The 22,654-nt window shown below is 40.7% G+C and overlaps 2 protein-coding genes and 1 long non-coding RNA gene across 8 annotated transcripts in view; 2 read left to right on the top strand and 1 right to left on the bottom strand.

Moving 5' to 3' along the window:
• WDR41 (WD repeat domain 41) overlaps window positions 1-3,431 on the top strand; it is a 29,382-nt gene extending 25,951 nt beyond the window's left edge. For 3 of the 5 annotated variants that reach the window (XM_079995679.1, XM_079995675.1, XM_079995678.1), the window contains one exon: window positions 3,101-3,431. The gene's annotated coding sequence lies outside the window, so the exon portion shown is untranslated. Of the gene's footprint in view, window positions 1-3,063 lie in introns of all 5 variants that reach the window. The other 2 variants (XM_079995677.1, XM_079995676.1) reach the window with 2 other exon arrangements.
• Window positions 1,165-22,654, bottom strand: part of PDE8B (phosphodiesterase 8B) — a 40,281-nt gene continuing 18,791 nt past the window's right edge. For both annotated transcript variants that reach the window (XM_079995419.1, XM_079995420.1), the window contains exons 6-22: window positions 17,107-17,195; window positions 15,406-15,484; window positions 14,997-15,137; window positions 14,503-14,591; window positions 12,838-12,898; window positions 12,321-12,372; window positions 11,809-11,886; window positions 11,298-11,374; window positions 9,083-9,247; window positions 8,439-8,484; window positions 7,373-7,511; window positions 6,198-6,396; window positions 5,217-5,434; window positions 4,597-4,726; window positions 3,975-4,142; window positions 2,596-2,725; window positions 1,165-1,728 (exon numbers count right to left, since the gene is read on the bottom strand). In XM_079995419.1, the coding sequence (XP_079851545.1) occupies window positions 1,607-1,728; window positions 2,596-2,725; window positions 3,975-4,142; window positions 4,597-4,726; window positions 5,217-5,434; window positions 6,198-6,396; window positions 7,373-7,511; window positions 8,439-8,484; window positions 9,083-9,247; window positions 11,298-11,374; window positions 11,809-11,886; window positions 12,321-12,372; window positions 12,838-12,898; window positions 14,503-14,591; window positions 14,997-15,137; window positions 15,406-15,484; window positions 17,107-17,195 (1,983 nt within the window). In that variant the 3' untranslated portion in view covers window positions 1,165-1,606. The remainder of the gene's footprint in view (window positions 1,729-2,595; window positions 2,726-3,974; window positions 4,143-4,596; window positions 4,727-5,216; window positions 5,435-6,197; window positions 6,397-7,372; window positions 7,512-8,438; window positions 8,485-9,082; window positions 9,248-11,297; window positions 11,375-11,808; window positions 11,887-12,320; window positions 12,373-12,837; window positions 12,899-14,502; window positions 14,592-14,996; window positions 15,138-15,405; window positions 15,485-17,106; window positions 17,196-22,654) is intronic.
• Window positions 6,268-8,419, top strand: LOC307226963. Its single transcript, XR_013843745.1, has 2 exons — window positions 6,268-6,383; window positions 8,116-8,419. It is a non-coding gene; the product is annotated as an uncharacterized lncRNA (long non-coding RNA).

The raw sequence follows: 22,654 nt of genomic DNA, 5'->3' as shown, positions 1-22,654 counted from the left end.
ATCGTACTCTGGAAAATAGCACAACTCACTAGGATTCACTCCTACAGGAGCCCTAGTGAAATGAATGGTAGGTGGGTAAGAATGCAACTTCAATCCATTTTTATGGGGCTTGCCCAAGAGGACCTCCCTATCCGTAATTTAAAAATGAATCTTATTAGGTCTATATTACTTTTTATTTTTTAAAAAAATACATCATTCTTAACTGAGGCTCTTGAAGCAGCTTGCATCAAATAGCAATACAACCTGAACCTTGTGTTTTTGTTCTGTTCTTAACGTTATAGACTATATTTAGCGTATACATTGTCTTGGGTCCTTGATATTAAAGTCACTGTCTTAAGAGTAATTACTATGGCTGCAGTCCAGGACACTATAAAGGCACAGGGGCTTTCCTGTCCTCTATGAGGGAAATACAATGTATGAGCAGCCATTTCCCTTTTCATAGAAAGATAATAGGATGCCTCTGTACAAGTGTAGATTCTGGAGACCTTTTTGAATATGGCTTGAGGGTGTGCATATCTATCTAAGCAGGGTTTCTTTTCCTTATGGCTCATGTAAATAAGCATCTGTTACACACTGCTCCCCATTCTAGCAGGCAGATGTAAAACTGGAACTGTACAACATCACAAAGCATGATTGTGCTATTGAAGCAACAGATGCAACAAGTGCCAGTCCCTGACTTTAGTTGCGTGTTTGGACTTTCACAATATGGCTCACTGTCACCTGTTTAGAAGGCAGAGAAGAGAACAGATTGGCTCAAATTTATGGGCTTAATTACTGCCTACTAAAATTTTATACAAAATTGGTTTAATAAGTAAAGCAGCTCCCAGGTCTCCTTGTGTATCTAGAAACCACAGTGTGTCAAGTCCCCACATTACTGTGCAACTTTAGTAATGGAGCTACTTCTGTGGCTGCATTCCTATTGTGCATGCAAACGGCCTCCTAACATTTAAGTCCGCAGGAAAGCCAGCATAAGGAGGGAAGCAGTATGCACAGACAGGTTTAGATCACAGAAATTGTACCATATACAAAAGAGAACAAAGTTGATAATTAACTAACTTTGCTATTAAAATAATTATTTTTTTCTAAGAAAGGACAGTTAAATTTGCTGTTTACCCCCTCAAATTTCTTTCTCCAATCGCTTTTTGTTTTGTTTTAAAGTTCTTGTAAACCAGGCTTCCCCAAAATGCTTATGTCTATCAAATGTTACTGATAGTTATTCCAGAGAAGCTAGCTTTTTGTAGAATTCTGCCCTCTTACATGGAGTTCATGTGTATAATTGATCCTGGCCTGCGAACAACTTACACCAATCATATAATTTGACAAATTATAACAATTTGTTTTATATAAAATTACATTTAAAAGGATCCATTGTGCCACAAAAAGAGAATAGCTCTATAAAGCATATATTGGTTTCTCGATTATCATTTTTATATATAAAAAAACAAAGTTGTGTAGAATTTAGAACAATTTAAAATTGAGAAACAATAGTCTTCTCCATGCTGCCCTGTTGGTTACTTCATTGTGAAGGAAATTGCCCCCTCTTGGGTTCATACCAGTAAGTGGTTCACAGTGTGAGTGGTAGGCTATGATGTTCCATATCCTCCCTTCAGCTTCCGTTATTGTTCTCTGAAGGAAGCCGGAGGCTCCTACACTTTAGCTCATCTAGTGTTTTCCAGTGTTTGTAGTTATTTGCCAAATGTTGCATCAAAACAGGTAGATGTGCAAATGCTGAGAGAGGAAGAGAAAAGAAATGCTTTACTGTCAAAGCCCAACAACTGAAAAAACATAGCGTCAACTTCAGGGAAGTGTTCTCACAGTGAATAGTCTTCAGCCTTTGTACTGAATTATTTAGTCAACTGCTAGTACTAAACAACGAATAGTGTATACAAAAAATTATACCTAGTTTTATTAGTGGCTAACTTTCTCCAAAAGCACAAGTGGGACCTGCAACAAAATGCTGCAGCATGGAATATGCTCCTGTTCGAGGTGCCAGTCAACCAGGCATGCTGTTTTTCAGGTTACTCAGCATACACCCCCCCCCTCAAGTTTCCATTCCTGCATTGTCATGCTCAGTTTTTATTGGGCTGTTTTCCCAATCCTGCTGATGGCTTGTGAGTTGACAGTGTCATTTTGGCTACATAATTAGATCATTAGTTAGGAAACTGGAAAATAAAATTGTGCTCTGCGCTCAAACAGTTGCTGTAGAATATAGTTTCTATTTATTTCAGAACAGCAACCATTTAAAAATTACTGAAAAATAATCCAAAGCAATTTTGTAGTCCATACTGAGCTGCCATAAAACATAGTAATCCCTAAAATCAGTACATTAGGGGAGGCTCTTTTTCACCTGTATTCACCATTAAAAGTACACATTTACCAGCGGTGTGCAATTTCCAATCACCCCAGCCTGAGAGGTTGTGCTATCTGCACTAGCACAGATTTCCCATGGGTGCTGTGTAACCCAGAACTTGGGCTTATTCTGTGATGCACAGTCCCTGGCCATATGGATTTAGACTTTCATATCCTACCACCTTTGGGGTGAAACAGTAAGAAATTTGTTCTTCCACAGAGAAAAAAGAAAATGCAACTTCTCACCATCCCAAGCATCAAACATGTCCATTATGAAGTAATCAATGAAGGATATCTGAGACTTGGGGATGCTACAGGTGTTTCGATCGAAAACTGGCATAACAACTGGCAGACCCTGTCTCTTTTCTTCATCCGTCTGTAGAAAACAAAAGAATTGTAGTCAGTTTGTGCAGCCAAAGCAAAGATTACACAATTTTTTTGGGGGGTGTATGTGTGTATACCATATATGATCTTAACAGTACAGAGCAATAGCTCAGGAAAACAAACGCTACTTGCAGTTGCAATTAAAAATATTCTACCTGGAGCAGGAGCACAGAACTGCTATCCCCAAAATTATGAGAGAAAAAAATCCATGGGACCTGAAGATTAGTTTCTGCTTCAAACTATCCCAGAAGATGAACAGGCATTTTGCACATCATGGGCACATGTATGTAGAAAAGGAGGGTACAAATTGAAATAATAATATCTCTTAAGTCCAGTTTAGGATTTTGCTGCTGCTGTTCCCATACAGGAAAATGAGCCAGAGGAAAAGAATGAACACTCAGCCTCAAGTGCTAACACCAGTTGGACAGGGCAAGGTGAGCAGATGCAGTTCCAGAATGGTTTGCTTCAAAGGTGGCCGATTGAACCACTGGACTAGGGAATAGCTGTACACCAGGAAGCAGCTATGATGTTGTAGAGGCATGAAGAACTTCACTCTCACTCAAAAATATTTCCATCCTATTGCCTCAGTGCAGCCTTCTCCGGGCTATAAAGTCTCATGTATACTGCTTAGAAATGATAATGATTAAGTAGTATATAAATGCCTTCAATAAAAAATAAGTAAAGTGTCAATTCACAAATTGGTTCCTTCCATTTTCTCTACTTGTTTAGTGCACTGCATTGCCTTTCTTGGCTGTTCAAATAATCTACCCAGGCCACCCCCCCCCCCAATAGCACTTCACATAACAGATTTCACAATTTGAGATTCTTTGACTGCAACACAATCATCCAAGTCTGATTTCATTATTTTCATGCATTTTTTTTCAGTTACATAACACATTCCAATCAAAGATTTTCAGCAGAATCTTCAAATCTTTGCCGAATTGAGGTTGGTTGGTTGTTTTTTTGCTGCAGTTGTTCAAAGTGCTTCTGAATCACTCCAGTATCTTTTTTAAAAGAGTGTGCACTTGCTTAGCATCTGCTAGCTTAAACTGATCAATTATACTTAATGAATTCTGTCATGGCATATGAAGCTGTTATTGATGGTAGAAGCTGAGGCGGGAAATACAGTTAGCATGTGCTTTCTAGTCACCTGAAAACACAAGAGCATTTTAGAAGTAAAATTATTTTTCTCATGCTAAAAGCTATGTTAGTATTCGGTTTTAAAAATTATAAAGCCATACCTGTGCAAAATATTCTTCTGAAATCCTCCCAGCCCATTCAATACACAGTTCTAGAGGGCGACATGGATTTGCAACATCTGCACATTTGATCATCATGCGCTTAATCAACGTCTGGTTATCTGGAATGTTCTTGAGATTGGTTGTACATTCACAGTCACTACCCTCATTCTGAAATGCAGATACATAGTTAAATGTGGGGGTTAGCATAACTGCTCACAACTGCTATGAAAACACTATCATAACGCTTTTAAACTACACCTTAATATAAGAAACAACCCTGCACAAACCTGGTTGTTTTAGGAAGCAGTACAAGAGAGCCTACCGTGTTATATGTCCCTTTTATTATATCGTACAGATGTGGATTTATTGTATGACAATGTGATGCATTATGTGACATTTGGTTCATGCAATCCAGTTACTGTATTTTTTTGCTCTATATGCCTTCCATCAGCGGAAGAGAAACAATGCACATTGTGTAATATATTATTATGAGATTGAGCACCTGGACATTGTTTGCACCTAATAGCATAAAACACAGATCCTGGTTGTGGATGTATGAATTCTGGTAATATGAAAAGAAAGTGCCACTGAAATGCACATAATATACATCTACTTAAAATACCTGTGCTTCTTCCGAGGACATGGGCTTGGTGATGCTGTTCACAAACTTGTTCACATGCTCAAAATGCTTTGTCATTTCTGTTGCCAAAACCATGTCGATAATTGCCTGACGAAGCGTTCGGTAATGATTTCTGGGAAAAGGGAAAAGAAGAGTGTACAGGACCAACTATTTTTCCTAAAAAATAGCAAATATCCCAAATTTCTGGAGAAGAAATACATTTTGATAACACTTCAACTTGGAATATAATTGGTACACACTGCACAGATATGGAAGATAGAGGTGCTTGGGTTGTGTGTGTTTTTTTAACTATATGTATGTTACAATAAGTGTCCAAAATTTGGAGAAAGGCAACATTCCCATGAGAATGCTGACCATAGCAGATAAATGTGTGGAAAAGAAAAGAAAAACCCAAGTTTTGGACATATGCTGATGAATGCTAGCAATCTCATATAGGCCAACCCTCTGCATTCTGGAGCACTGATGTGATTGTTGACACAAAATTCCAGACATCCATCTATAAACAGAATTTTTTTTTGGGGGGGGGAGGCAGATCTCGCACACAACCACAAAAAAATGTATCTTCATGTACTCAAAACAAAGAGAACTGTGAGGAAGCTAACCTATTGAGACTTTTGAAAATGTTGCACTTGTTGTCTTTTACGGTGAGCTGGAACGCCAGAGCTGTGTGATGGCTTTCCAACACAGCCGTGTCATTGTAGAGTACAGCAAGCTCACTGCTTGCGTTGCACAGGAAAGAATTGGTCCGTCCTGGGTGGTCCACATCATGAACTGTTGCAGCTATTAATGCAGCCACTTCATCTAAATGATCAAGGCTTGCCTACAAGAAAGAATTAAGTCTCGTTCACCTATACAGTATTTATCAAAATAAAAATGTAACAGTAATCACCAGTAGAGTCACTGATATGCAAGTCTGGGTGAGTTTGTAGAATCTAGAGGCAGGAGTTTATTGTAATTTTCCCGATGGGAAATTTACCCATCCAGTGTAATCCACCCATAACTATGGGGAATGCAGCATTAGTTTCAATGGCTACATAGATGCAGCTCATTTTCATCTTCTGAAGATCCATTTACAACAGAGCTGGGGGTTTGGATCTGGCCAGCAGACCAGATTCTTATTCCTTCCACCTGTCAAATCACCTGACATCACAACAATGTCAAGTAATCTGTTTTTGTATAGCGTCATGAATAAAGCTATGTAAGCACTGACCATTAGTTGATTGTCAATGCTTTGTGTGCCCCATGCACAGTTCCCTGATAATCAGCTTCATTACATGCCCCACACCTCATATATGACATCAAGTGTAGGGCATGTGGGCATGGCTTGGCCAAAATGGGGAAGCCCGGTGTGTCTACTTAGACTTATGGCCAAAGGTTCCCCACTGCTGATTTATAAATATCAATAACCATAGAAAAATGATTGGGAGATGCCACCACATAGTGACATTTTTCCATATAAAAATGATTGTATAACTACTCTCAGATAGTAAGCAGCGCAGTGAGGGACTTCAAATAAATACCATGGAAACACCCGGTCATAACTTGTTGAACATAAGTATAGGAAATCTCAGCAACAATTGTACCTTAACTCTCTCTTTCCCCAGAAAGAAAGCTGTGGCATGCAAGACATCAGCTGCATGAGTGGAGTTATGATAGGAATTGGAGGAGTGGTAGTTGGCTTCCATCACCTGGAACCAGGCTCGCAGTGTGGCTTCGGGACAGTTTAAAAATTCGCAGACACCAAAGCGGGCAAAAGTTTTCAGACCCAGGTAAACCAGTGGCCTGAAACATAATTGGAAAGGGAGATGGTAAAACAAGGCGGGAAAGGCACTCGTTATCAGTCTTCTTGCTCTTGCAGACTTTGGTTAGCAACAGCTTCCATTTACTGGATACATTTCACCACTATCCCTGTGTGTGCTTGCTTGCCATGTGAAGTTGACAATCAGCATTTTGACAGTGGGGAGACTTATATAAAAGGAAGAGCCAAATTACATGACGTGAAATGCACAGCTTGGCATCGTGCAGTCCTTTTTTAAAAACAGCAGCCACATGGGGGCAATTAGGATCAGGACCATGGCGCAAAGGCATGAAGGGTTACCACTATCTTCCAGTGCTGTAGTTCTAATTAAGAGCTCCCTCTCTCAGTTGCTGTTTGGCACAGATGAGAAGCTGTCATCGATGTCAATGGCAGTTACTTTTTGGTGCCAAATAGCAGCTGAGCAGCATTTTAGGAGGGCTGACAGCTTGGGGGGGGGGGAGCTTTAACACCTCAAACTGTATTTAATGTATTCTGGCCTGAAGAGGCAAGGGGTCATAGGGGCATAATAGATTTAACATGCAGTTGCATGTTCTTAAGCTTAATTTCAATGGGAAGTGAAGAGAGAGAGAGAGAGAGAAAGGAAAAGGAAAAGGAAAAGGAAGAAAGAAAGATTGGTGGCACCATGTAGTAGCTCTTGAAGGGAGTCGCAAGACAGAAAGGATGGAGCTGCATATAGATCTATCCTGTTCTTGCTAAACTAACCACAACAAATGTAACATAAAGTAAAAAGGGTATTATTCTGGCAGCTTTGGGAATCATGCCCACTCCACACATCCACCAGGAAGCACAGGAGGGGGAAGCACAAGTTACTCCTGGCTAGACAGGCAGCTACAACTAAGCAAGTCATAGATGACACAAGCTTAATTTGTGCCACAGCTTGTTCAGCAACACCTTCCACTTCTATACCTCTATCTAACACAATGCAGAGAGAAGGCTTGCCTTTTATTTGTAACAGCTTCCAGTTCAAAAATGTTGAAGTCCCAGCTCTCTTCATTATCCAGTAAGCGTGCAATACAGGGTGGAACGTCATTGATAGTAATTGGCACAGAGAGGTGACCATGGCTCTGGTTCGTGGTATCTGTCGAAATGATAAATTTATTTATTTCAATTATATTTCTGCCTTTTCCTCTAAGGAGCTCAATGTGGGGCACATGGTTCTCCTCTTCCTCCTCAGTTAACCCACATAACAACCCTATGTTAGGCAGAGGGGCAGCGACTGGCCCACAGCCACCCAATGAGTTTCATGCCCAAGTGGGGATGTGAACCCTGGTCTCCCAGGTCCTAGTCCACCACTCTAACCACTACACCACACTGAAGAATTCTTAGTAGAAATTAAGTATTTGGACCAAGGTAGACACGACGGGATGAATCCAGGCTTTGTAACTGAAATCAGTGGGGCTTGTTTGTTGTGATTCATTGATTTCAATGGGTCAGGATCCAATCCAGAGGCTACAATCTCAGGTGTGTAAATGGAACTGCCCTGATGTGGAGTGGGGAGGTGCATATGCAAAGGTGGCATGCATGGTGGTAAGGCACTGCCCTCACCTGTAGTTTACCTCCCTGCAGTTTTATGCCCAGGCACCCTCTTTCTATGTTACTGGGGCAATTCTGTGTTTAACACACTCCTATCACCCTGCTTGTGTTTTGCAACACTGTCTTCTCTGGTCCTGATACACCTCTAGTTGCAGGCAGCAAATCACATATAACAACTGGTGACCCTGAATGGGGATGTATAAGCCCATCAAGAAGATGCAATGAGCCAGTTCAACGGGGTTAAGTTGAACATATGACACAGCTGGATATACCCACCAAGATAAGCCTCAACATCTTCCATACATAGATATTCCTTACTGAATCAAGTAACTGCTGTGTAAGAACTGGACCTTTTATTGTGTGTTTGAAGGATTCTCTGCACCAGTGATTTTCAGCAAGACTTAACTGCTTTGCAACAACAGCAACAAATAAAACAGGCATGTGTTAAAGAGAGTTGGACGTGGGAACTTACTTTTGGAAAATACATACTCATTTCCTGACAGCCTTCTCAAGCCATCCTGAAATAAAACAAAAAATATTTGCACACTGCCGGATTCCACACATCAAGGAAAAAAGGAGAAGGGTGCACTCTTAAAAGACATTGTGATCAAGCCGCAAAAGGTTAGGGAAGATTAGGATTAGGGTATCATTACGTTTATGCACTAAGCAATATAAATTATGCTCCAAATAATTAGAAAAGCACATACAATGAATGCGTGAATGCTTGCTTAAATAAATATGCTATAAAACTTGCACCACCACTGAGAATTCAATCTGACATTAAAGCTGCATGCTCTCCTCCTTCAAGGCTGCTTATCTGGAGCAGTTTACAGAGGCAATTTTCTGTATCCACAGAGCTCCGCTTTGGTGAACCAGGGCAAAGTTCAATATATTCCTCCTACTGTGCGTTCCATATGCTGCTTACATAAATCTTAACAGTTTTTCCCACAACAAGCACCAGCAACAGAAGGCTGACGGAATGTTATGGTTTGTAGTACTATCAATGTAATGAGGCAATTGAGAAGCCACAGGAATTTTGCTTAGAACATCAGCTCAGCTGAAACACCCCACAACAGTGAGTGAAACTGGTTGTTTGATATGTCTCTTCTTACTCACAGTCATCAGACCTCCAACAAGATCACTAGTGTGAGGATCCTCATCTTTGGTACCTAACTGAGGAGAGTAAAGTTCTGTTGTCCGTAAGATTTCCAAAACCCGATCCAAGGCCTCTGCTACAGTTACAGGGCTGTTTTCTTGAGCGGAATTGATTATATTAATGACCTACGGGGTTACAAACAGAAAGGAAAAACATATAACAGAGCTATTGCTCATTTTTAGTCTACATGAAACCATTAAGGAATTAGTATGTAAAAGGAACATCAGATGAATAAAGCAGTTGATTAATCATCTTATTTAAATAATTAACTAATTAATTTACCATTTAGATTAATGTATTGCTAAAAATTCAAAATAGGTGCCTTTTTGAGAATATTGAAAGTACTATGATAATTTAAAACTTATAAGCAAAAGCTATCACTTACTGTTATAGGGACAGACTGTATTTTATATTTTCAAGCCCTGTTACAATGAGTGCAAAATAGACACTAAACAGTAACAAATGTACCATTAACAACTGATTACAATTTGCCTACATCAGAGGTTTTCAACCTTGTTGAGTCTACAGCTCCCTTAACCGACTACATTCTTTCTGCAGCACTCCTGTGGGGCTCAGGAGCCCAGTTATGTTACCCCTTGCCTGCAGCGCTGGCAGCTTCTCACCCTTTTTTGAACACCTTCCCCGTGGAGCGTTCCCTCAGCTTCTTCTCCTCTCCCCTCTCCTTGTGAGTTCTCCAGGGAGTGCCCCCCCCCGCCCCAAAGAGAGGTGCCTGCCAGAGGCTCCATTTGCCTGTGGAGCTTATAGCCTGGGCTGCTGCAAGCCTTTGGGAGGCAGAGACATGAGAGGGCATCAGAAGAGGGAGGGAAGAAAAGAGGGAGAGAGGGCAGTGTTGCCTGCGGCACCCCTGACCGTTTGGACTACTGCAATGCGCTCTAGGTGGGGCTGCCTTTGAAGGTGACTCAGAAACTGCAATTAATCCAGAATGTGGCAGCTAGACTGGTGACTGGGAGTGGTCGCCAAGTCCGTATAACACTGGTCCTGAAAGACCTACATTGGCTCCCAGTATGTTTCCGAGCACAATTCAAAGTGTTGGTGAGGTTACAGGGAACCAGGCAGAGGGCCTTCTTGGTAGTGGCGCCCGCCCTGTGGAATGCCCTCCCACCAGATGTCAAAGAAATAAACAATTATCCGACTTTTAGAAGACATCTAAAGGTAGCCCTGTTTAGGGAAGTTTTTTATGTTTGATATTTTATTGTTTTTAATATTCTGTTGGAAGGAGCCCAGAGTGGCTGGGGACGCCTGGCCAGATGGACAGGGTATAAGTAATAAATTATAATATTATTATTATTTTTCAAGGCATCGTAGGGTCCGACGGCACACTGGTTGAAAACCACTTGCCTACATGATTAAAATTGGCATCACTGACTAAGCAATTAAAGTTTGTTCCTGTAATCCTATTCCTTCTTTCCTGGGAGTAAACCCTATTGAATTCAGCGGTACTTGCTTCTAAGTGAACATGTACAGGAGTGCGCTCTTAGTTGATTACTGATTCAAATTGGGCAGTTCTATTATGTAATAATAGTTCATACAGATAAAGCATTAGTTACTATTTGAGAAAAAACATCCTTGGTACATTTCTTGTGAATTTAAAAGGACATGTTTACAAGAAGTTATTAGAGGCATCTGAATAAATAAATAGCATGGTCTCCATTCATGTGTTTGAAAACAACATCTTAAAATTAGCTGGGCTTTAAGTTGCCACACCTTTTATTTATCTGCTATAGTAGAAACTACATAGTTATTGGTCCAGTATGCATGTAGTGTTATGTCCGAACTCATGCTCATGGTTTGTGTATCCAAGACAAACCATGAATAGTAAGCGAAAAACAAATAGTAGCTGCAACTCATAGTTTGCCTACAGCAATATAATGCCGGCCCAAACCATGACATAATTCCAGGTAGCGTAACAGCTGGATAACTGGAGCGGGAGTGAAGCAGTTATGATTTTAACTGAGAGTACATGCACACTATCATGCTCACACTTAGCCATGGTTTGGCTTAGTGTTACATGCAAACCAGGTCATTGGGGTGATGTCAGACATACTGTGTTGGCTGAGCGCATCTTAAGATATCTGAATGCCTTGACAAGCCTTGCTGTATCTGTCCCGATTGTTGATGTGTGTGAAATTTAATCAGAAAGTTGTTGACTCTTACCTTTGTGATTGGGGCTTCTATCGTCATGGAGTGTATTCTTGCCATTGATGAATACCGACGATTCTGTAAACTTGGGGCTGCCATTAAACAGAAACATTTTGGCATTTAAAACAAACAAAAGTAAAAATCTACATCCTCGTACACTGCATTATTTTAGATGTGTGGGTCTATCTTGAGTTCCATGATGAAAGAAAGGCAGGATATAAATGTAATAAAATAAATAAAGAAGCTACGGTCCCATCCTATGTTCTTAGAGAGTAATAAATTATTTGCCAGTAAGAGATGGAGACACCTCCGCCCCCAAATACTTTCCACTGTTCTAAATTGTACTGCTTTCTATTATTGTTGCTCAATAGCCCAGACAATAGGGAGCTACTTTTAACAAAAACCTTGAAGACACATCAAGTGCCTCTCTCTCAAATCTTCAAAAATGAACAGTGGCAGTAGCAGCAGCAATCTAATCCAGGATCCTGAACTGCTAGAAATATTCTCCACACATTGGTGTACTTACCATCGCTGCTTCGAGAAGTTATTGATTTGACATCAATAGATTCTTTTCTCCTGTTCTTGCATCTGAAGGAGTGAGAGTCTAGAAATATTACAGGAAGGTATTTTAAAAGTGGCCAGAATTTATTTTCACACACACATTTGTTTTAACTAATTTCTCATTTACGGATAAAGATATTTAAGAAAAATTATTTTCTTGATCAGAGTAGGTTGTTAAGCTAGCCAAAATGTTTCTCAATAATTTTGCCCTTGAACCACCATGTAAAGCACATTTCAATACATAATGGATTACATTCTCTACCTGCAAATCTGTTGAGAGACAGGCATCTCTTTGCATCTACCATCCAACATGGCAGAAGGCATAATCTGTAGGCATAATTCTAGGAAAGCCCTCAGGGGGGAAAGTACCAGTTCTGCTAGATTCTTGATGGTACTTAAATATATATACATACACACTGCTGAGAGAATTTAGATGATTATAAAATGATGCCAGTTGAAGAAAGATTATTCTCTAACCTGACTGAAACTGGTCTCCTGCGCACTTTTCATCACGATGGGTCTTGTAGGTCTGGTGTCATGTGAAAAAAAGAAAAGGAAATAGACACATAAACTTCTGATTTAGCTAAACCTTAGCTGCACAGACAACCTTGTGGTATGCAGATGTGTGCTTCCTTTTCTTCTGACAACTCTATTTGCACCTGTAAACAATTTAGCTTTCCCTAGGACCAAATTTTGCTACATGATGTATTCTGTGTAACTTGAAAGACTGCATAATTCTCTCCCCAAAATCTGGCCCAGTCATTTTGCTTGGTCAAATAAACTTGCATGCTACCTGGTGAAGTCTTCCAGATAGTATGAGTGAATGAATGAATTTATTAATACGGTCACAGACCAGCATCACAATTCCAGATTGTGAGTTTTGGCACTCATATTTTAAATATTACATAATGTACTGGCTGTGTGAAGAAAAACAGTTATTACTATGGGATGATATCAAGAAAGGCGGTTGTATACTACAAAGAAAACACAGTACCTGTTTGTTGCTGTCATTGGTGCAACATAGCTTCTTGATAGATACAAAATGACGGATTTTCCTGCCAATATTAACGAAAACAACAAAAGCACTGTTACTAAATAAAATAATTTTGGCACAACTGGTGATTAAATTGTTACCATTTACTTTAAATAAAAAATTCAGATCTGATTAATTAAAAGAAACCTGTTAATTAACTACTCCATCACTGTCAGAAAGGTTTGAGAAAATCTAATGTCTAAATTAACATATTGCAGAAGAGCAAATAACGGAAACATTTTTTAGAGTGATTTTTTTTAATCTGTGATGTTTTGGAATGATAAGTATCAGGACAATATTCAGTCATACGATGCTGTTGACTTATTATAATTATAGATTGCATAAAATTACTGTATTTTCAATATTTTTTTTCCAAATTAAAAAAATCCTATAATTATTATTGTCACTTGTTTATTCATCTCATCCTACAGAATAGGTCAATTATGTTCACATTTTAAAGAATGAGACTGAGAGATGAGACCTTATTTAAGGCAGCCCTGTTCAGGGCTTAAGGCAGCCCTGTTCAGGGAAGTTTTTAATCTGTGATATTTTACTGTATTTTTGGTTTCTATGGAAGCCGCCAGAGTGGCTGGGGAAACCCAGCCAGATGGGCGGGTACAAATAATAAATTATTATTATTATTTATTTTATTATTATTATTATTATTATTATTATTATTATTATTATTATTATTTAAGGACAACTATGAGTCTAACTATGTGCAACATGGGAATTCCATCACTAGCAGTGGAATCCTATGTGAGTAGCTCTCCTAAATTCAGGGGAACTTACTCTTTAGTAAAGGTGCACAAAATTGCAGTCTGAAACTCCTCACAGCTTTTTTTTCTATGAAAACGTATGGAGAGTAGTTTGAATCAGAGATGCATAGGGGAATTCAACTATTTGCCCCTATTTCAACTATTTGCCCCTAACCCCAAGGTTGCTTTGATGGGTGTTCCAGTCGTGGAATTTCCACATCACATGTGGTTTGACTCTCAGGTAATCCAGGTAATACAAGGCTTGTGCCTTGGCAATGGCACTAGCATTTGGTGAGAGTCACAGGTGAAGTACAGTTGAGGATTAGCAGCTGGTGGGAGGGAGGCAGGGATAATATTTATTTTATCTTAAAGCATTTATACAAGCGGTGTACTGTTATTATTATTTTAATATTGTTAAAAAACACATCCTAAAACAAGCAAACAGAAAATCCAGCTTATAGAACAGAGATTCAGGGGAATCAAACACATAAAACTGGGTCCAATCTGCAGAAAACCTAATTGCCATTTACTCTGATTTGGCGGTGAAACACGGGTTTTCCTAGGGAAAGCACTGAGAGAGAAGAAAACGTGGGTTTTCCTAGGGAAAGCACTGAGAGAGAAGAAAACGTGGGTTTTCCTAGGGAAAGCACTGAGAGAGAAGAAATACACACTCAGACACAGAGCTTTAAAGCCCAGACCTGTGCCAAGAAACATGGCACTATTATATGGAATTAGTATATTTGATAGAAATATAATTATGCATATAGGTGTATATATTCACAGTCAAACCTGATTCCATCTATTTATATACGTATGTATAACAGAGAAAACCATTACAACAGAGTGCACTTTTAATTAACAAACTTACCCTCCTTGGCCGGTTACAGGCATTATCTTCACATGCTGTTGGATACTGTCTCCTGATTTCCTCCGTGCATAATAAACTCCTTGCCATTCCTAAACAAGTTGAGTGAAAACAACATTCTAGGAAGCTCAGATCACAAACCCCTTTCTTAAAATAAATATTTCTAAGCTGGTAGCATTTTGTGACACCACAGTCTCAGACACCTTTTACGTGAGAGAATCATAGATGCACTGACAGCAAGCTACAAGCAGAGAATCCATCATCCCAGAATCTCCACATGGCAATAAACTCTGCACAAAAGCAGATTTTATGCATGCACACACACAATTCTTTCCCTCTTACAGTTTTGTTACAGGGTTATCCAATTGCACATGTTCTCCAATAAAGTTAAGGTGTCCTAGATTTGTAATTTACCAACAGAGGAAAATGATCTCAAAGGTCTGTTCAGTTTAAGGAGGTTTAAGGAGACAGGAGGTAGAATTTAGCTAGTCACCTACTTTTCCTTTTTTTATACAAGTGTTGATCGTGTCCAGTAGGTCCACACGGTTTTTGTCACTCTTTGGAAGCTCAGTGAGTTCCTTTCCTATTAGCTCTCCCTTTTGATAGCCCATCATCCGTTCAAAGGCTGGATTGACATACTATAAGCCAAAGAAACCATGTGAGCAACCAAGGAAAGCGTGAACTTAAAGATGCATTCCGCATGCCTATGCTACATTCAGTCCCCAGTATGAATACTGTTAGATACATTTCCATTGTAGAACTCCCTCCCCCAACAGATATTTAAGAAGGAAAGGAGGGATATGGCACAAACGTCTACATACAACCACAGAAGTCAGTGGTGTTCAATCAACTGATATATCGATACACAGGTTTCTGAAGAGTAAGAAAAATGTACCTTTTCCATACCTGAATTACATGATCCTCGCTAGTTATTTCTATGGCTTCATGACAGTGTTCCAGTGCTGTGAACACTGAATTGCAAGCCCTGAAATTAACAAATTATACACCATTAATATCTGCAAGTGTAACAGGTCAGGATTACATCGATGCATGAACTAAACACAAAGAATTATTTTAAAAACATTGCAAGATGTATTGCATTTGTATGTTTCCATTTCTACCAGGATTTTCAATGTATTTTTCTACAATACATCTATGGAGAGGATTGTTAGGCAATATGTAATGTATTCACAGTGTAGATATTGCAAAGAAAATACTGGTTGTCTGCATTTCTCCTGCGTTTTATTCTCTCTCTGTAAATGCTTCCTTTAGCCAGAGCAATGAATAAGCTTAAGTGAGGGGAAATGGTAAAAGGGGAAGATTCTCAAGTGAAGGAGGGGATAAGCAATCCTCCTCTGTAAGTCACCCCCATGACTCCCTCATTCCTGTTACAATGTGGAATGTGCACTTGCTGAGAGAAGTCTAGTATCACATGGGGGTCAAATTTATTTTGATTTATTGGGTAGCCCCTTGACTTGTGGATGGCAAATACTGATGGTACATTTTGGAGCAGAGGGGCCAGCAGAATATTCTGGACCCAGTACACTTACCTCATTTATGCAGGGGTTATGTTCTGAGGTGCTGTATGTTGAAGTGAAATCACATACATTTGAAACACCATTGGAAAAGCTTGTAAACACACTGCCCCACCCATTTTTGTGACATTTTTGGGTCACTTCCAGTTTCGGCACAATACGCGCACATGCAATCACACACATATTGGAAGTGTCAAGAATAGTCACTGCCTATATGTAGATTGGACCCTCAGCTCCACTTGCAAAAGAGGGCACACATTTGTATACATTTTGGGTGGGATTGACATAATGAATCGTGTTAGTGGACACCCTGCACAAGTTCTTCTGCTTAGGCAACAGGACTTTCCCTTCTCTCTTCCCACAGAATTGACTCTGGAGTGGGGAGCGGCAGACCCCCCCCCCTCCAGGACAAAATGCAGAGGGAGAAGAGTGGGAATTGTTCCATCTGGCCAACACCTTAAACTCAGACAGTGGGTGGGTATAAGTTCCCTGAAGCCATGTGGAAGAACAGCAGGTGGGGGGGGGGGGGACCCGGAAGGAGAAAAATGAAAGGAATGTTTGCTTCATATAGTGATACCAACTATATACAAAATGCTCTACTTAGGTGAACATATTCTGATTAGGAGAAACTAAAGCCCAGTGGAAGAAAGGTGAATACTTGGAATTTAAGAAATAAGGAGTCTGACTGAGGCAAGTGACTAGAAGCTGAGTCCCTGTGCAAGCCCCAAATAGCACTTACTCCTGATGGATGGTTAATTATTTGGTCTGCACTTCCCAAATCCTGGAACTACCGTATTTTTCCGTGTATAAGACGAGGTTATTTGCTTTAAAAAAACAAAAGTAAAAAATTGTGGGTCGTCTTGTACACGGAACATGGGCATCCGGGGGGATTTTTTAAATATTTAAGCATATGTCTGGGATTTTGGCTAGGGCGGGCTGAGGTGGTTCCTCCTGCTGCCGCCCCGCCTTTCTCCTCCCCCTCCGGGCTGCATGCTAGCGATGGGCTCACCTCCTTTCTGTCAAGGACACTTTCTGTCAAGAACATGAAGTTTTCACACATATTTTTACGTACCGTAGTTTGAACTGTGATCGCACCTCGCTATGTTCTATTTGAATCAGTTCATTGTAACAAGCAGTGATGCCACTATTCTCCAAAAATCTCTAGGGGATAGAAAAAAAAGCCTTATATGCAATTAAGATACCATATATTTATGATCAACACAGGAAACATATGAAGCTGTCAGACCACTGGTCCATCTAGCCTGCTAATTGTTTATTCCAGGGTACCAAAATGATGCCTTCCGGGTGTTGTTGAACTGCGACTCCCATCAGTTCCACACAGAATGAGCCAAAAGTGAAATTGCTATTCTCTTTCACTGGTAGTATTGTACTTTTTAATGTCTGCATCCTACTATGTTCTGTCCACACCAGTGGGCATAAATAATGTCTCAATGAGTCTCTTTTCCCAGCCCCTTACACAGTTTCTACGAGCTTTTTGCAAGCATATTGCATTGTGATATGGAGAATGGATTTTTTTTCATGCCTGAAGGAGGCAATCACAAAACTGGAGAAAAGAGGTATGGCCATTTAGTGCTGAAAGCATGAATCCTACCCCACAAAAGAGAATGTGTCTTCACCCTAAAATTGTTCAGCCTGATGAAGCATTCAGTTATGAAATCATAAGAATCATGAAGTCATAAGAGGTGCGATTTAAAAGATGGAAGGGTGGGGGAAGTTCTAACATTTTACCCTATCCCTAGTAAGGCAGGTATTGAGTGACAGCAACTGCTCAAGGTTAAGGTGCTTGAAAGGTCACTGGCAATGCTGAGTAAAAACCAGAGGAGAAAAATAATTTGCGCCATACAGGAGCCACAACATTTGGTGTCTTATTTCTGTTCTCCCTGACGATTATAGATTTTTGCCAGTGAAACTGGTAGCTGTATTGCATTGGAAGACTGGTTGTTAACTGAAGATCGGGGGGGGGGGGCTTTTTTAAGAGCACATGGAGACTTTGATGGCTATCTCAGCAGATGGTACTTTCTGATGTTACTTGCCTTATAAATGAACAAACGTTTCTATGGCCAGCAAACAAACCTTTGAAGAAACTTCAAAGTCTTTTGCTGAAAGGATTATAGCAGTAAGAATATGCCACACAAGTCTCCACTTCCCCTCCCCACTGAAAAAGTAGCAGTGTCACAGTCACCATTGTAGGCGCAAAATCACTTTCACAAATTTTAATGTATTGGTTATTGGTGTGATGCTACATTTTCTTGCATAAGGAAAACATGATCCATAATATCCTCTCCCCACTTTTCTAGAATTACAAGTGTTGACCCAGTAGGGGATTCAGTAATGAGTCTTAAAGCAGGCTTTTAATTAATACAAAATCTGCCGTTGCCAAATAACATCCTTGTTACAATTGCATCTCTTTGGCCTTCTCTTTCACATGAATCAGATGTCAACATAAATAATTTCTAAAAGGCAATTTAAGACTGATATGTGCAAATGCCCGTAGTTTAGATTTTTACTTTCTCCCTAGGAAGGAAAAGAAGGGGAACATTGCTTTGTGCCTTGTACACTGCAAATTGAGCAAATTGTAAATTGCAGTGTGTAAGGGAACAGTTTGGTTTTTGCTTCTGGATGCTTATCTTAATGTATTCCATGTTCTGAATTAAGTTTTTATTTATGTTTTATTGGGTTGAATCCAACAGGGTTCCACTTACGAAGTTTGGGCAATTCCCCTCTCCTACTATAGCCTCCACAAGACAGACACATTGTTTAGGTGGCCCCATATGCTTTGGGGAAGCTTTCAGGGACAAAGGGGGGGGAAATGAACTGTGCAAGCAGAGCCTGCCTTAATCCTAATCTTGCCTTTGTGAGCAATGTGGGCTGGTGGATGAGGGGGAAGCAGCCTGGGCAAAACTTCTGCAAACTGCAGAGACTGCGTACTGAACCCCTAAAATGTCATGCATATGTGATTGTAAATTAAAGTGGTACCAACAGACAGGAGAACAGAATGGATGTGGCTTTTGCAACTACAACTGCATTGTACAGCAGGGTAAGTAAATCCCTGAGTAGAAGGACTAGAAATGGACCTTTGAGAAGCTGGCTGTCAGATAAAAAGTATGTCATTTTAATAGCACAGAATGGTACAGAGCAGAGGTAGTCAATGTGTTGCCTTCCAGATGTTGTACTACAAGTTCCACCATCCCTGATGATTGTTGATGTTGGCTGGGGCTCAGCGGTGGAGCAAGCTGATCGGTCACCTGGGGCGGGGCCAGTCCCCTGCGGGGTGGGGCCAGCCAGGGCAGGACGCTCCGTGGGGCCTCCAAGGAGTCTGCCTACCTCCTCCCACTCAGCCTCCAAGCTGCGGAGCCTGCAGACGCCCAAGCTACTGCATCACTCCCAGGAGAGATGCTTTGCTTGGGCACGCTGCAGGCCCCACGATGAGTGCCGCCCGGCATTTTGTCACCCTTCAGTGTAGACACCTGGGGTAGATGGCCCCACTGCACCCCACTTCCTCTGCCTCTGCTGGGGCTGATGGGAATTGGAGTCCTAGAATATCTGGAAGGCTTCACATTGGATGTTCCTGTTATAGAGTAAGTCCCTCTCACGTAATTTAGGCTATATATATGAAAAAGCAGGTCTGGCAAATGCAACGAGCAGCAAAAGTATAATGCTGACAAACAGTTTTCTTCTGAGATGAGGAATGACAGAGTTGGGAGGGGGAACTTGAAGAACAAATGGCAGCATCTAATACGCTGTAGTTCCCTATAATGTTTGTTTACATTTTCCTTATTCTTTGACCAGTTACTTTGAAGTCCTAATGAAAAAAGCAGGCTACTATGAATAATATACATTTATTCTTATTGTACACACAAACCCCAAACCTCTGAAATGGCTACAGCAATCCTAACCCCTGATCCATGCTGCTGGAGGGAGTTAGGATACAGCACAGGTGTCCTTCCCCCCAACTCTGCTGGTGAAGATGCAGAGTTCACTGCCCCTGGTGTGGACTGTGGACAGGGTACTGTCAGTGAAGTTCACACTAGTAGTACCTGCTGTAAGGCCTGGAACTGGATCTACTGGATCCTAAACCATTATAGCTGCCAGAGAGGGATGAGAGCTGGCCTCTTTGCTGTGCCAGCTTAGAGCAGGCTCAACAAAAAATTGTTCCTTGGTGTATGTTGTGTAGCTTTGGATGTGGTGGTGGCCCTGCTGCTCCTTTCAACCATACTGCTCCCCCACTGGGAGTTAGGATTGCTCCCTTGGCCTCATCAATACTAATGAAGTTGCTTCCAGGTGACTGTGCTTTGAATCCAGGTTGAGTCCAGTTCTGGGCACCACAGTTCAAGAAGGACACTGACAAACTGGAACGTGTCCAGAGGAGGGCCTGGAAACGATGCCTTATGAGGAACGGCTAAGGGAGCTGGGCATGTTTAGCCTGGAGAAGAGGAGGTTAAGGGGTGATATGATAGCCATGTTCAAATATATAAAAGGATGTCACATAGAGGAGGGAGAAAGGTTGTTTTCTGCTGCTCCAGAGAAGCAGACACGGAGCAATAGTTCCAAACTACAAGAAAGAAGATTCCATCTAAACATTAGGAAGAACTTCCTGACACTAAGAGCTGTTTGACAGTGGAATTTGCTGCCAAGGAGTGTGGTGGGGTCTCCTTCTTTGGAGGCCTTTAAGCAGAGGCTTGACAACCATATGTCAGGAGTGCTCTGATGGTGTTTCCTGCTTGGCAGGGGGGTTGGACTCAATGGCCCTTGTGGTCTCTTCCGATTCTATGATTCTATGATTCTATGAATCAGAGGCTCAGCCTCTGGCTGCTTTTCCTGTGAACAAACGGCAGCCCAGAAGGCAACCAGTGAAGCATAGGAAGTGTCTGTCCACCCACTCAGTATTATTTTAAAGCCTATTCTTTGGTATGTTAATCCTTTTTCTGTCACTTGAGAACAAGGGCAACAAGAATGAGCTATAATACACAACCTAAAGATGGCATGGAGATATTCAATGGGATCCTGTCTGAACAAGTTGGTTGTAATTATTGCAGCAAATACATGAGAGAGAGAAAGATAAGAAAGACAATAGAATTCGCACCAAGAGATTATTAGACTGGGTCATTCATGCTGATTCACAAGACCAAACTGATCTGTCCATAAGGGAGCTGATGGATCAGTGGCAGGTTCAAAATGAGCCCATCTTAAAACCAAGCTGCATTTACAGCACCATGACACAGCTTACAAATGTAGGTTGGTGATGTTTGATTATTTTCCATCTGGATGCATGCTAATGTCACCAGATTCGTGAGGTGGCCAGCTATAATGCAGATCAATTCAGCCTGCAAATGAGCATGCCATTTTTGTGACTCAATGCTAAATTGCATCATCAGAGCATTAAGCTCATATCCATTGAAATAATTCAGAAACAAATACTGAACTTTGGGTTTAGCATCACGTGCAAGAACCTGCATCAGACTCAGGTCTTCACACACACACACACACACACACACACACCTCCTTTGACGTAGTCATGAGGACATAGGAAGTATCTACACCTGCTTTTAACCAGCCTTTCTCAACCTTGGGTCTCCAGATGTTGTTGGACTACAACTCCCATCATTCCTAACCAGCATGACCAGTGGTCAGGGATGATAGGAGTTGTAGTTCAATAAACTAACCAGTTTATTTGTTTAATAAACTAACCAGGATCCTCATTATGTGTGAACCTGGATAACCCTGGATAGCTTAAAAGCAGGAGCCAAGTCTAATTTTATGTGACTCTTGGGCTTAAATTCATGTGGATGTCAAAGTGGGGAGGAAGAAAAAAGCAGGTGGCAAAAACAACAGAAAAGGGGATGCCCCCCACACTGCTGGCTCTGAACAAATCAGCACCATAAGTCATTTCTGATCCTGGCTTCTCTGAAATGACCATAGCTTGAACTAACCAGAATATTCAGAAATAACACAGAAGTCTGATTAGTTTAAAAGTAAAACTTTTAAATCTTTCGTTGCGGCTGCACCAAAGAAACACACACAACTCTATGCTTAGACTGAGCTCACAAAGACAAGAATTATGATGTTGAAGATGGAATTTTGAATAAGTTAGATAGTAAGTATAAACACAATAGCACTATTAGTAAATAGAATTAAAGAAGCCATGCCGGGGGGGGGGGGGCGGGGAGTCAAAAGGGTACATGGGGAGAGGGAAAGGTGTAACAATAGTTGGTAATATGTGGATATACAACTGCAATGTTAAAGGCGAAGAATACATGACGTGTTTTATTTACAGTATTTGAATATTCAAAGTTTATGTGTCTTATCTATATAATTTAAATATGAAATGTAAATAAATAAATAAATAAATAAATAAGGGGGGGACACACTAACACACACCAAACAGTTGGTCCCTCTTTGTTTTTCTTTTTAAATCCATCTAAAAATGCAGTTCTCCAGTGTAACCAGGTCTTTATTGGGAAGTTCAGGTGGTTGCTTGTGGAGTCTGACCTTACACCCAGACTCATTTTGTGTTTACATAAGGATCTTAAAGGCAAATAAAGTGGCAGCCAGCTTTCCAGTCCTCTTCTGCTCAGGGCTGACCACAGAGGACCAGGCAG

The sequence above is a fragment of the Podarcis cretensis genome, assembly GCF_951804945.1.
Source record: "Podarcis cretensis genome assembly, chromosome: 11".
NCBI lineage: Eukaryota > Metazoa > Chordata > Lepidosauria > Squamata > Lacertidae > Podarcis > Podarcis cretensis.
This window is presented reverse-complemented; position numbering and strand designations above follow the sequence as displayed.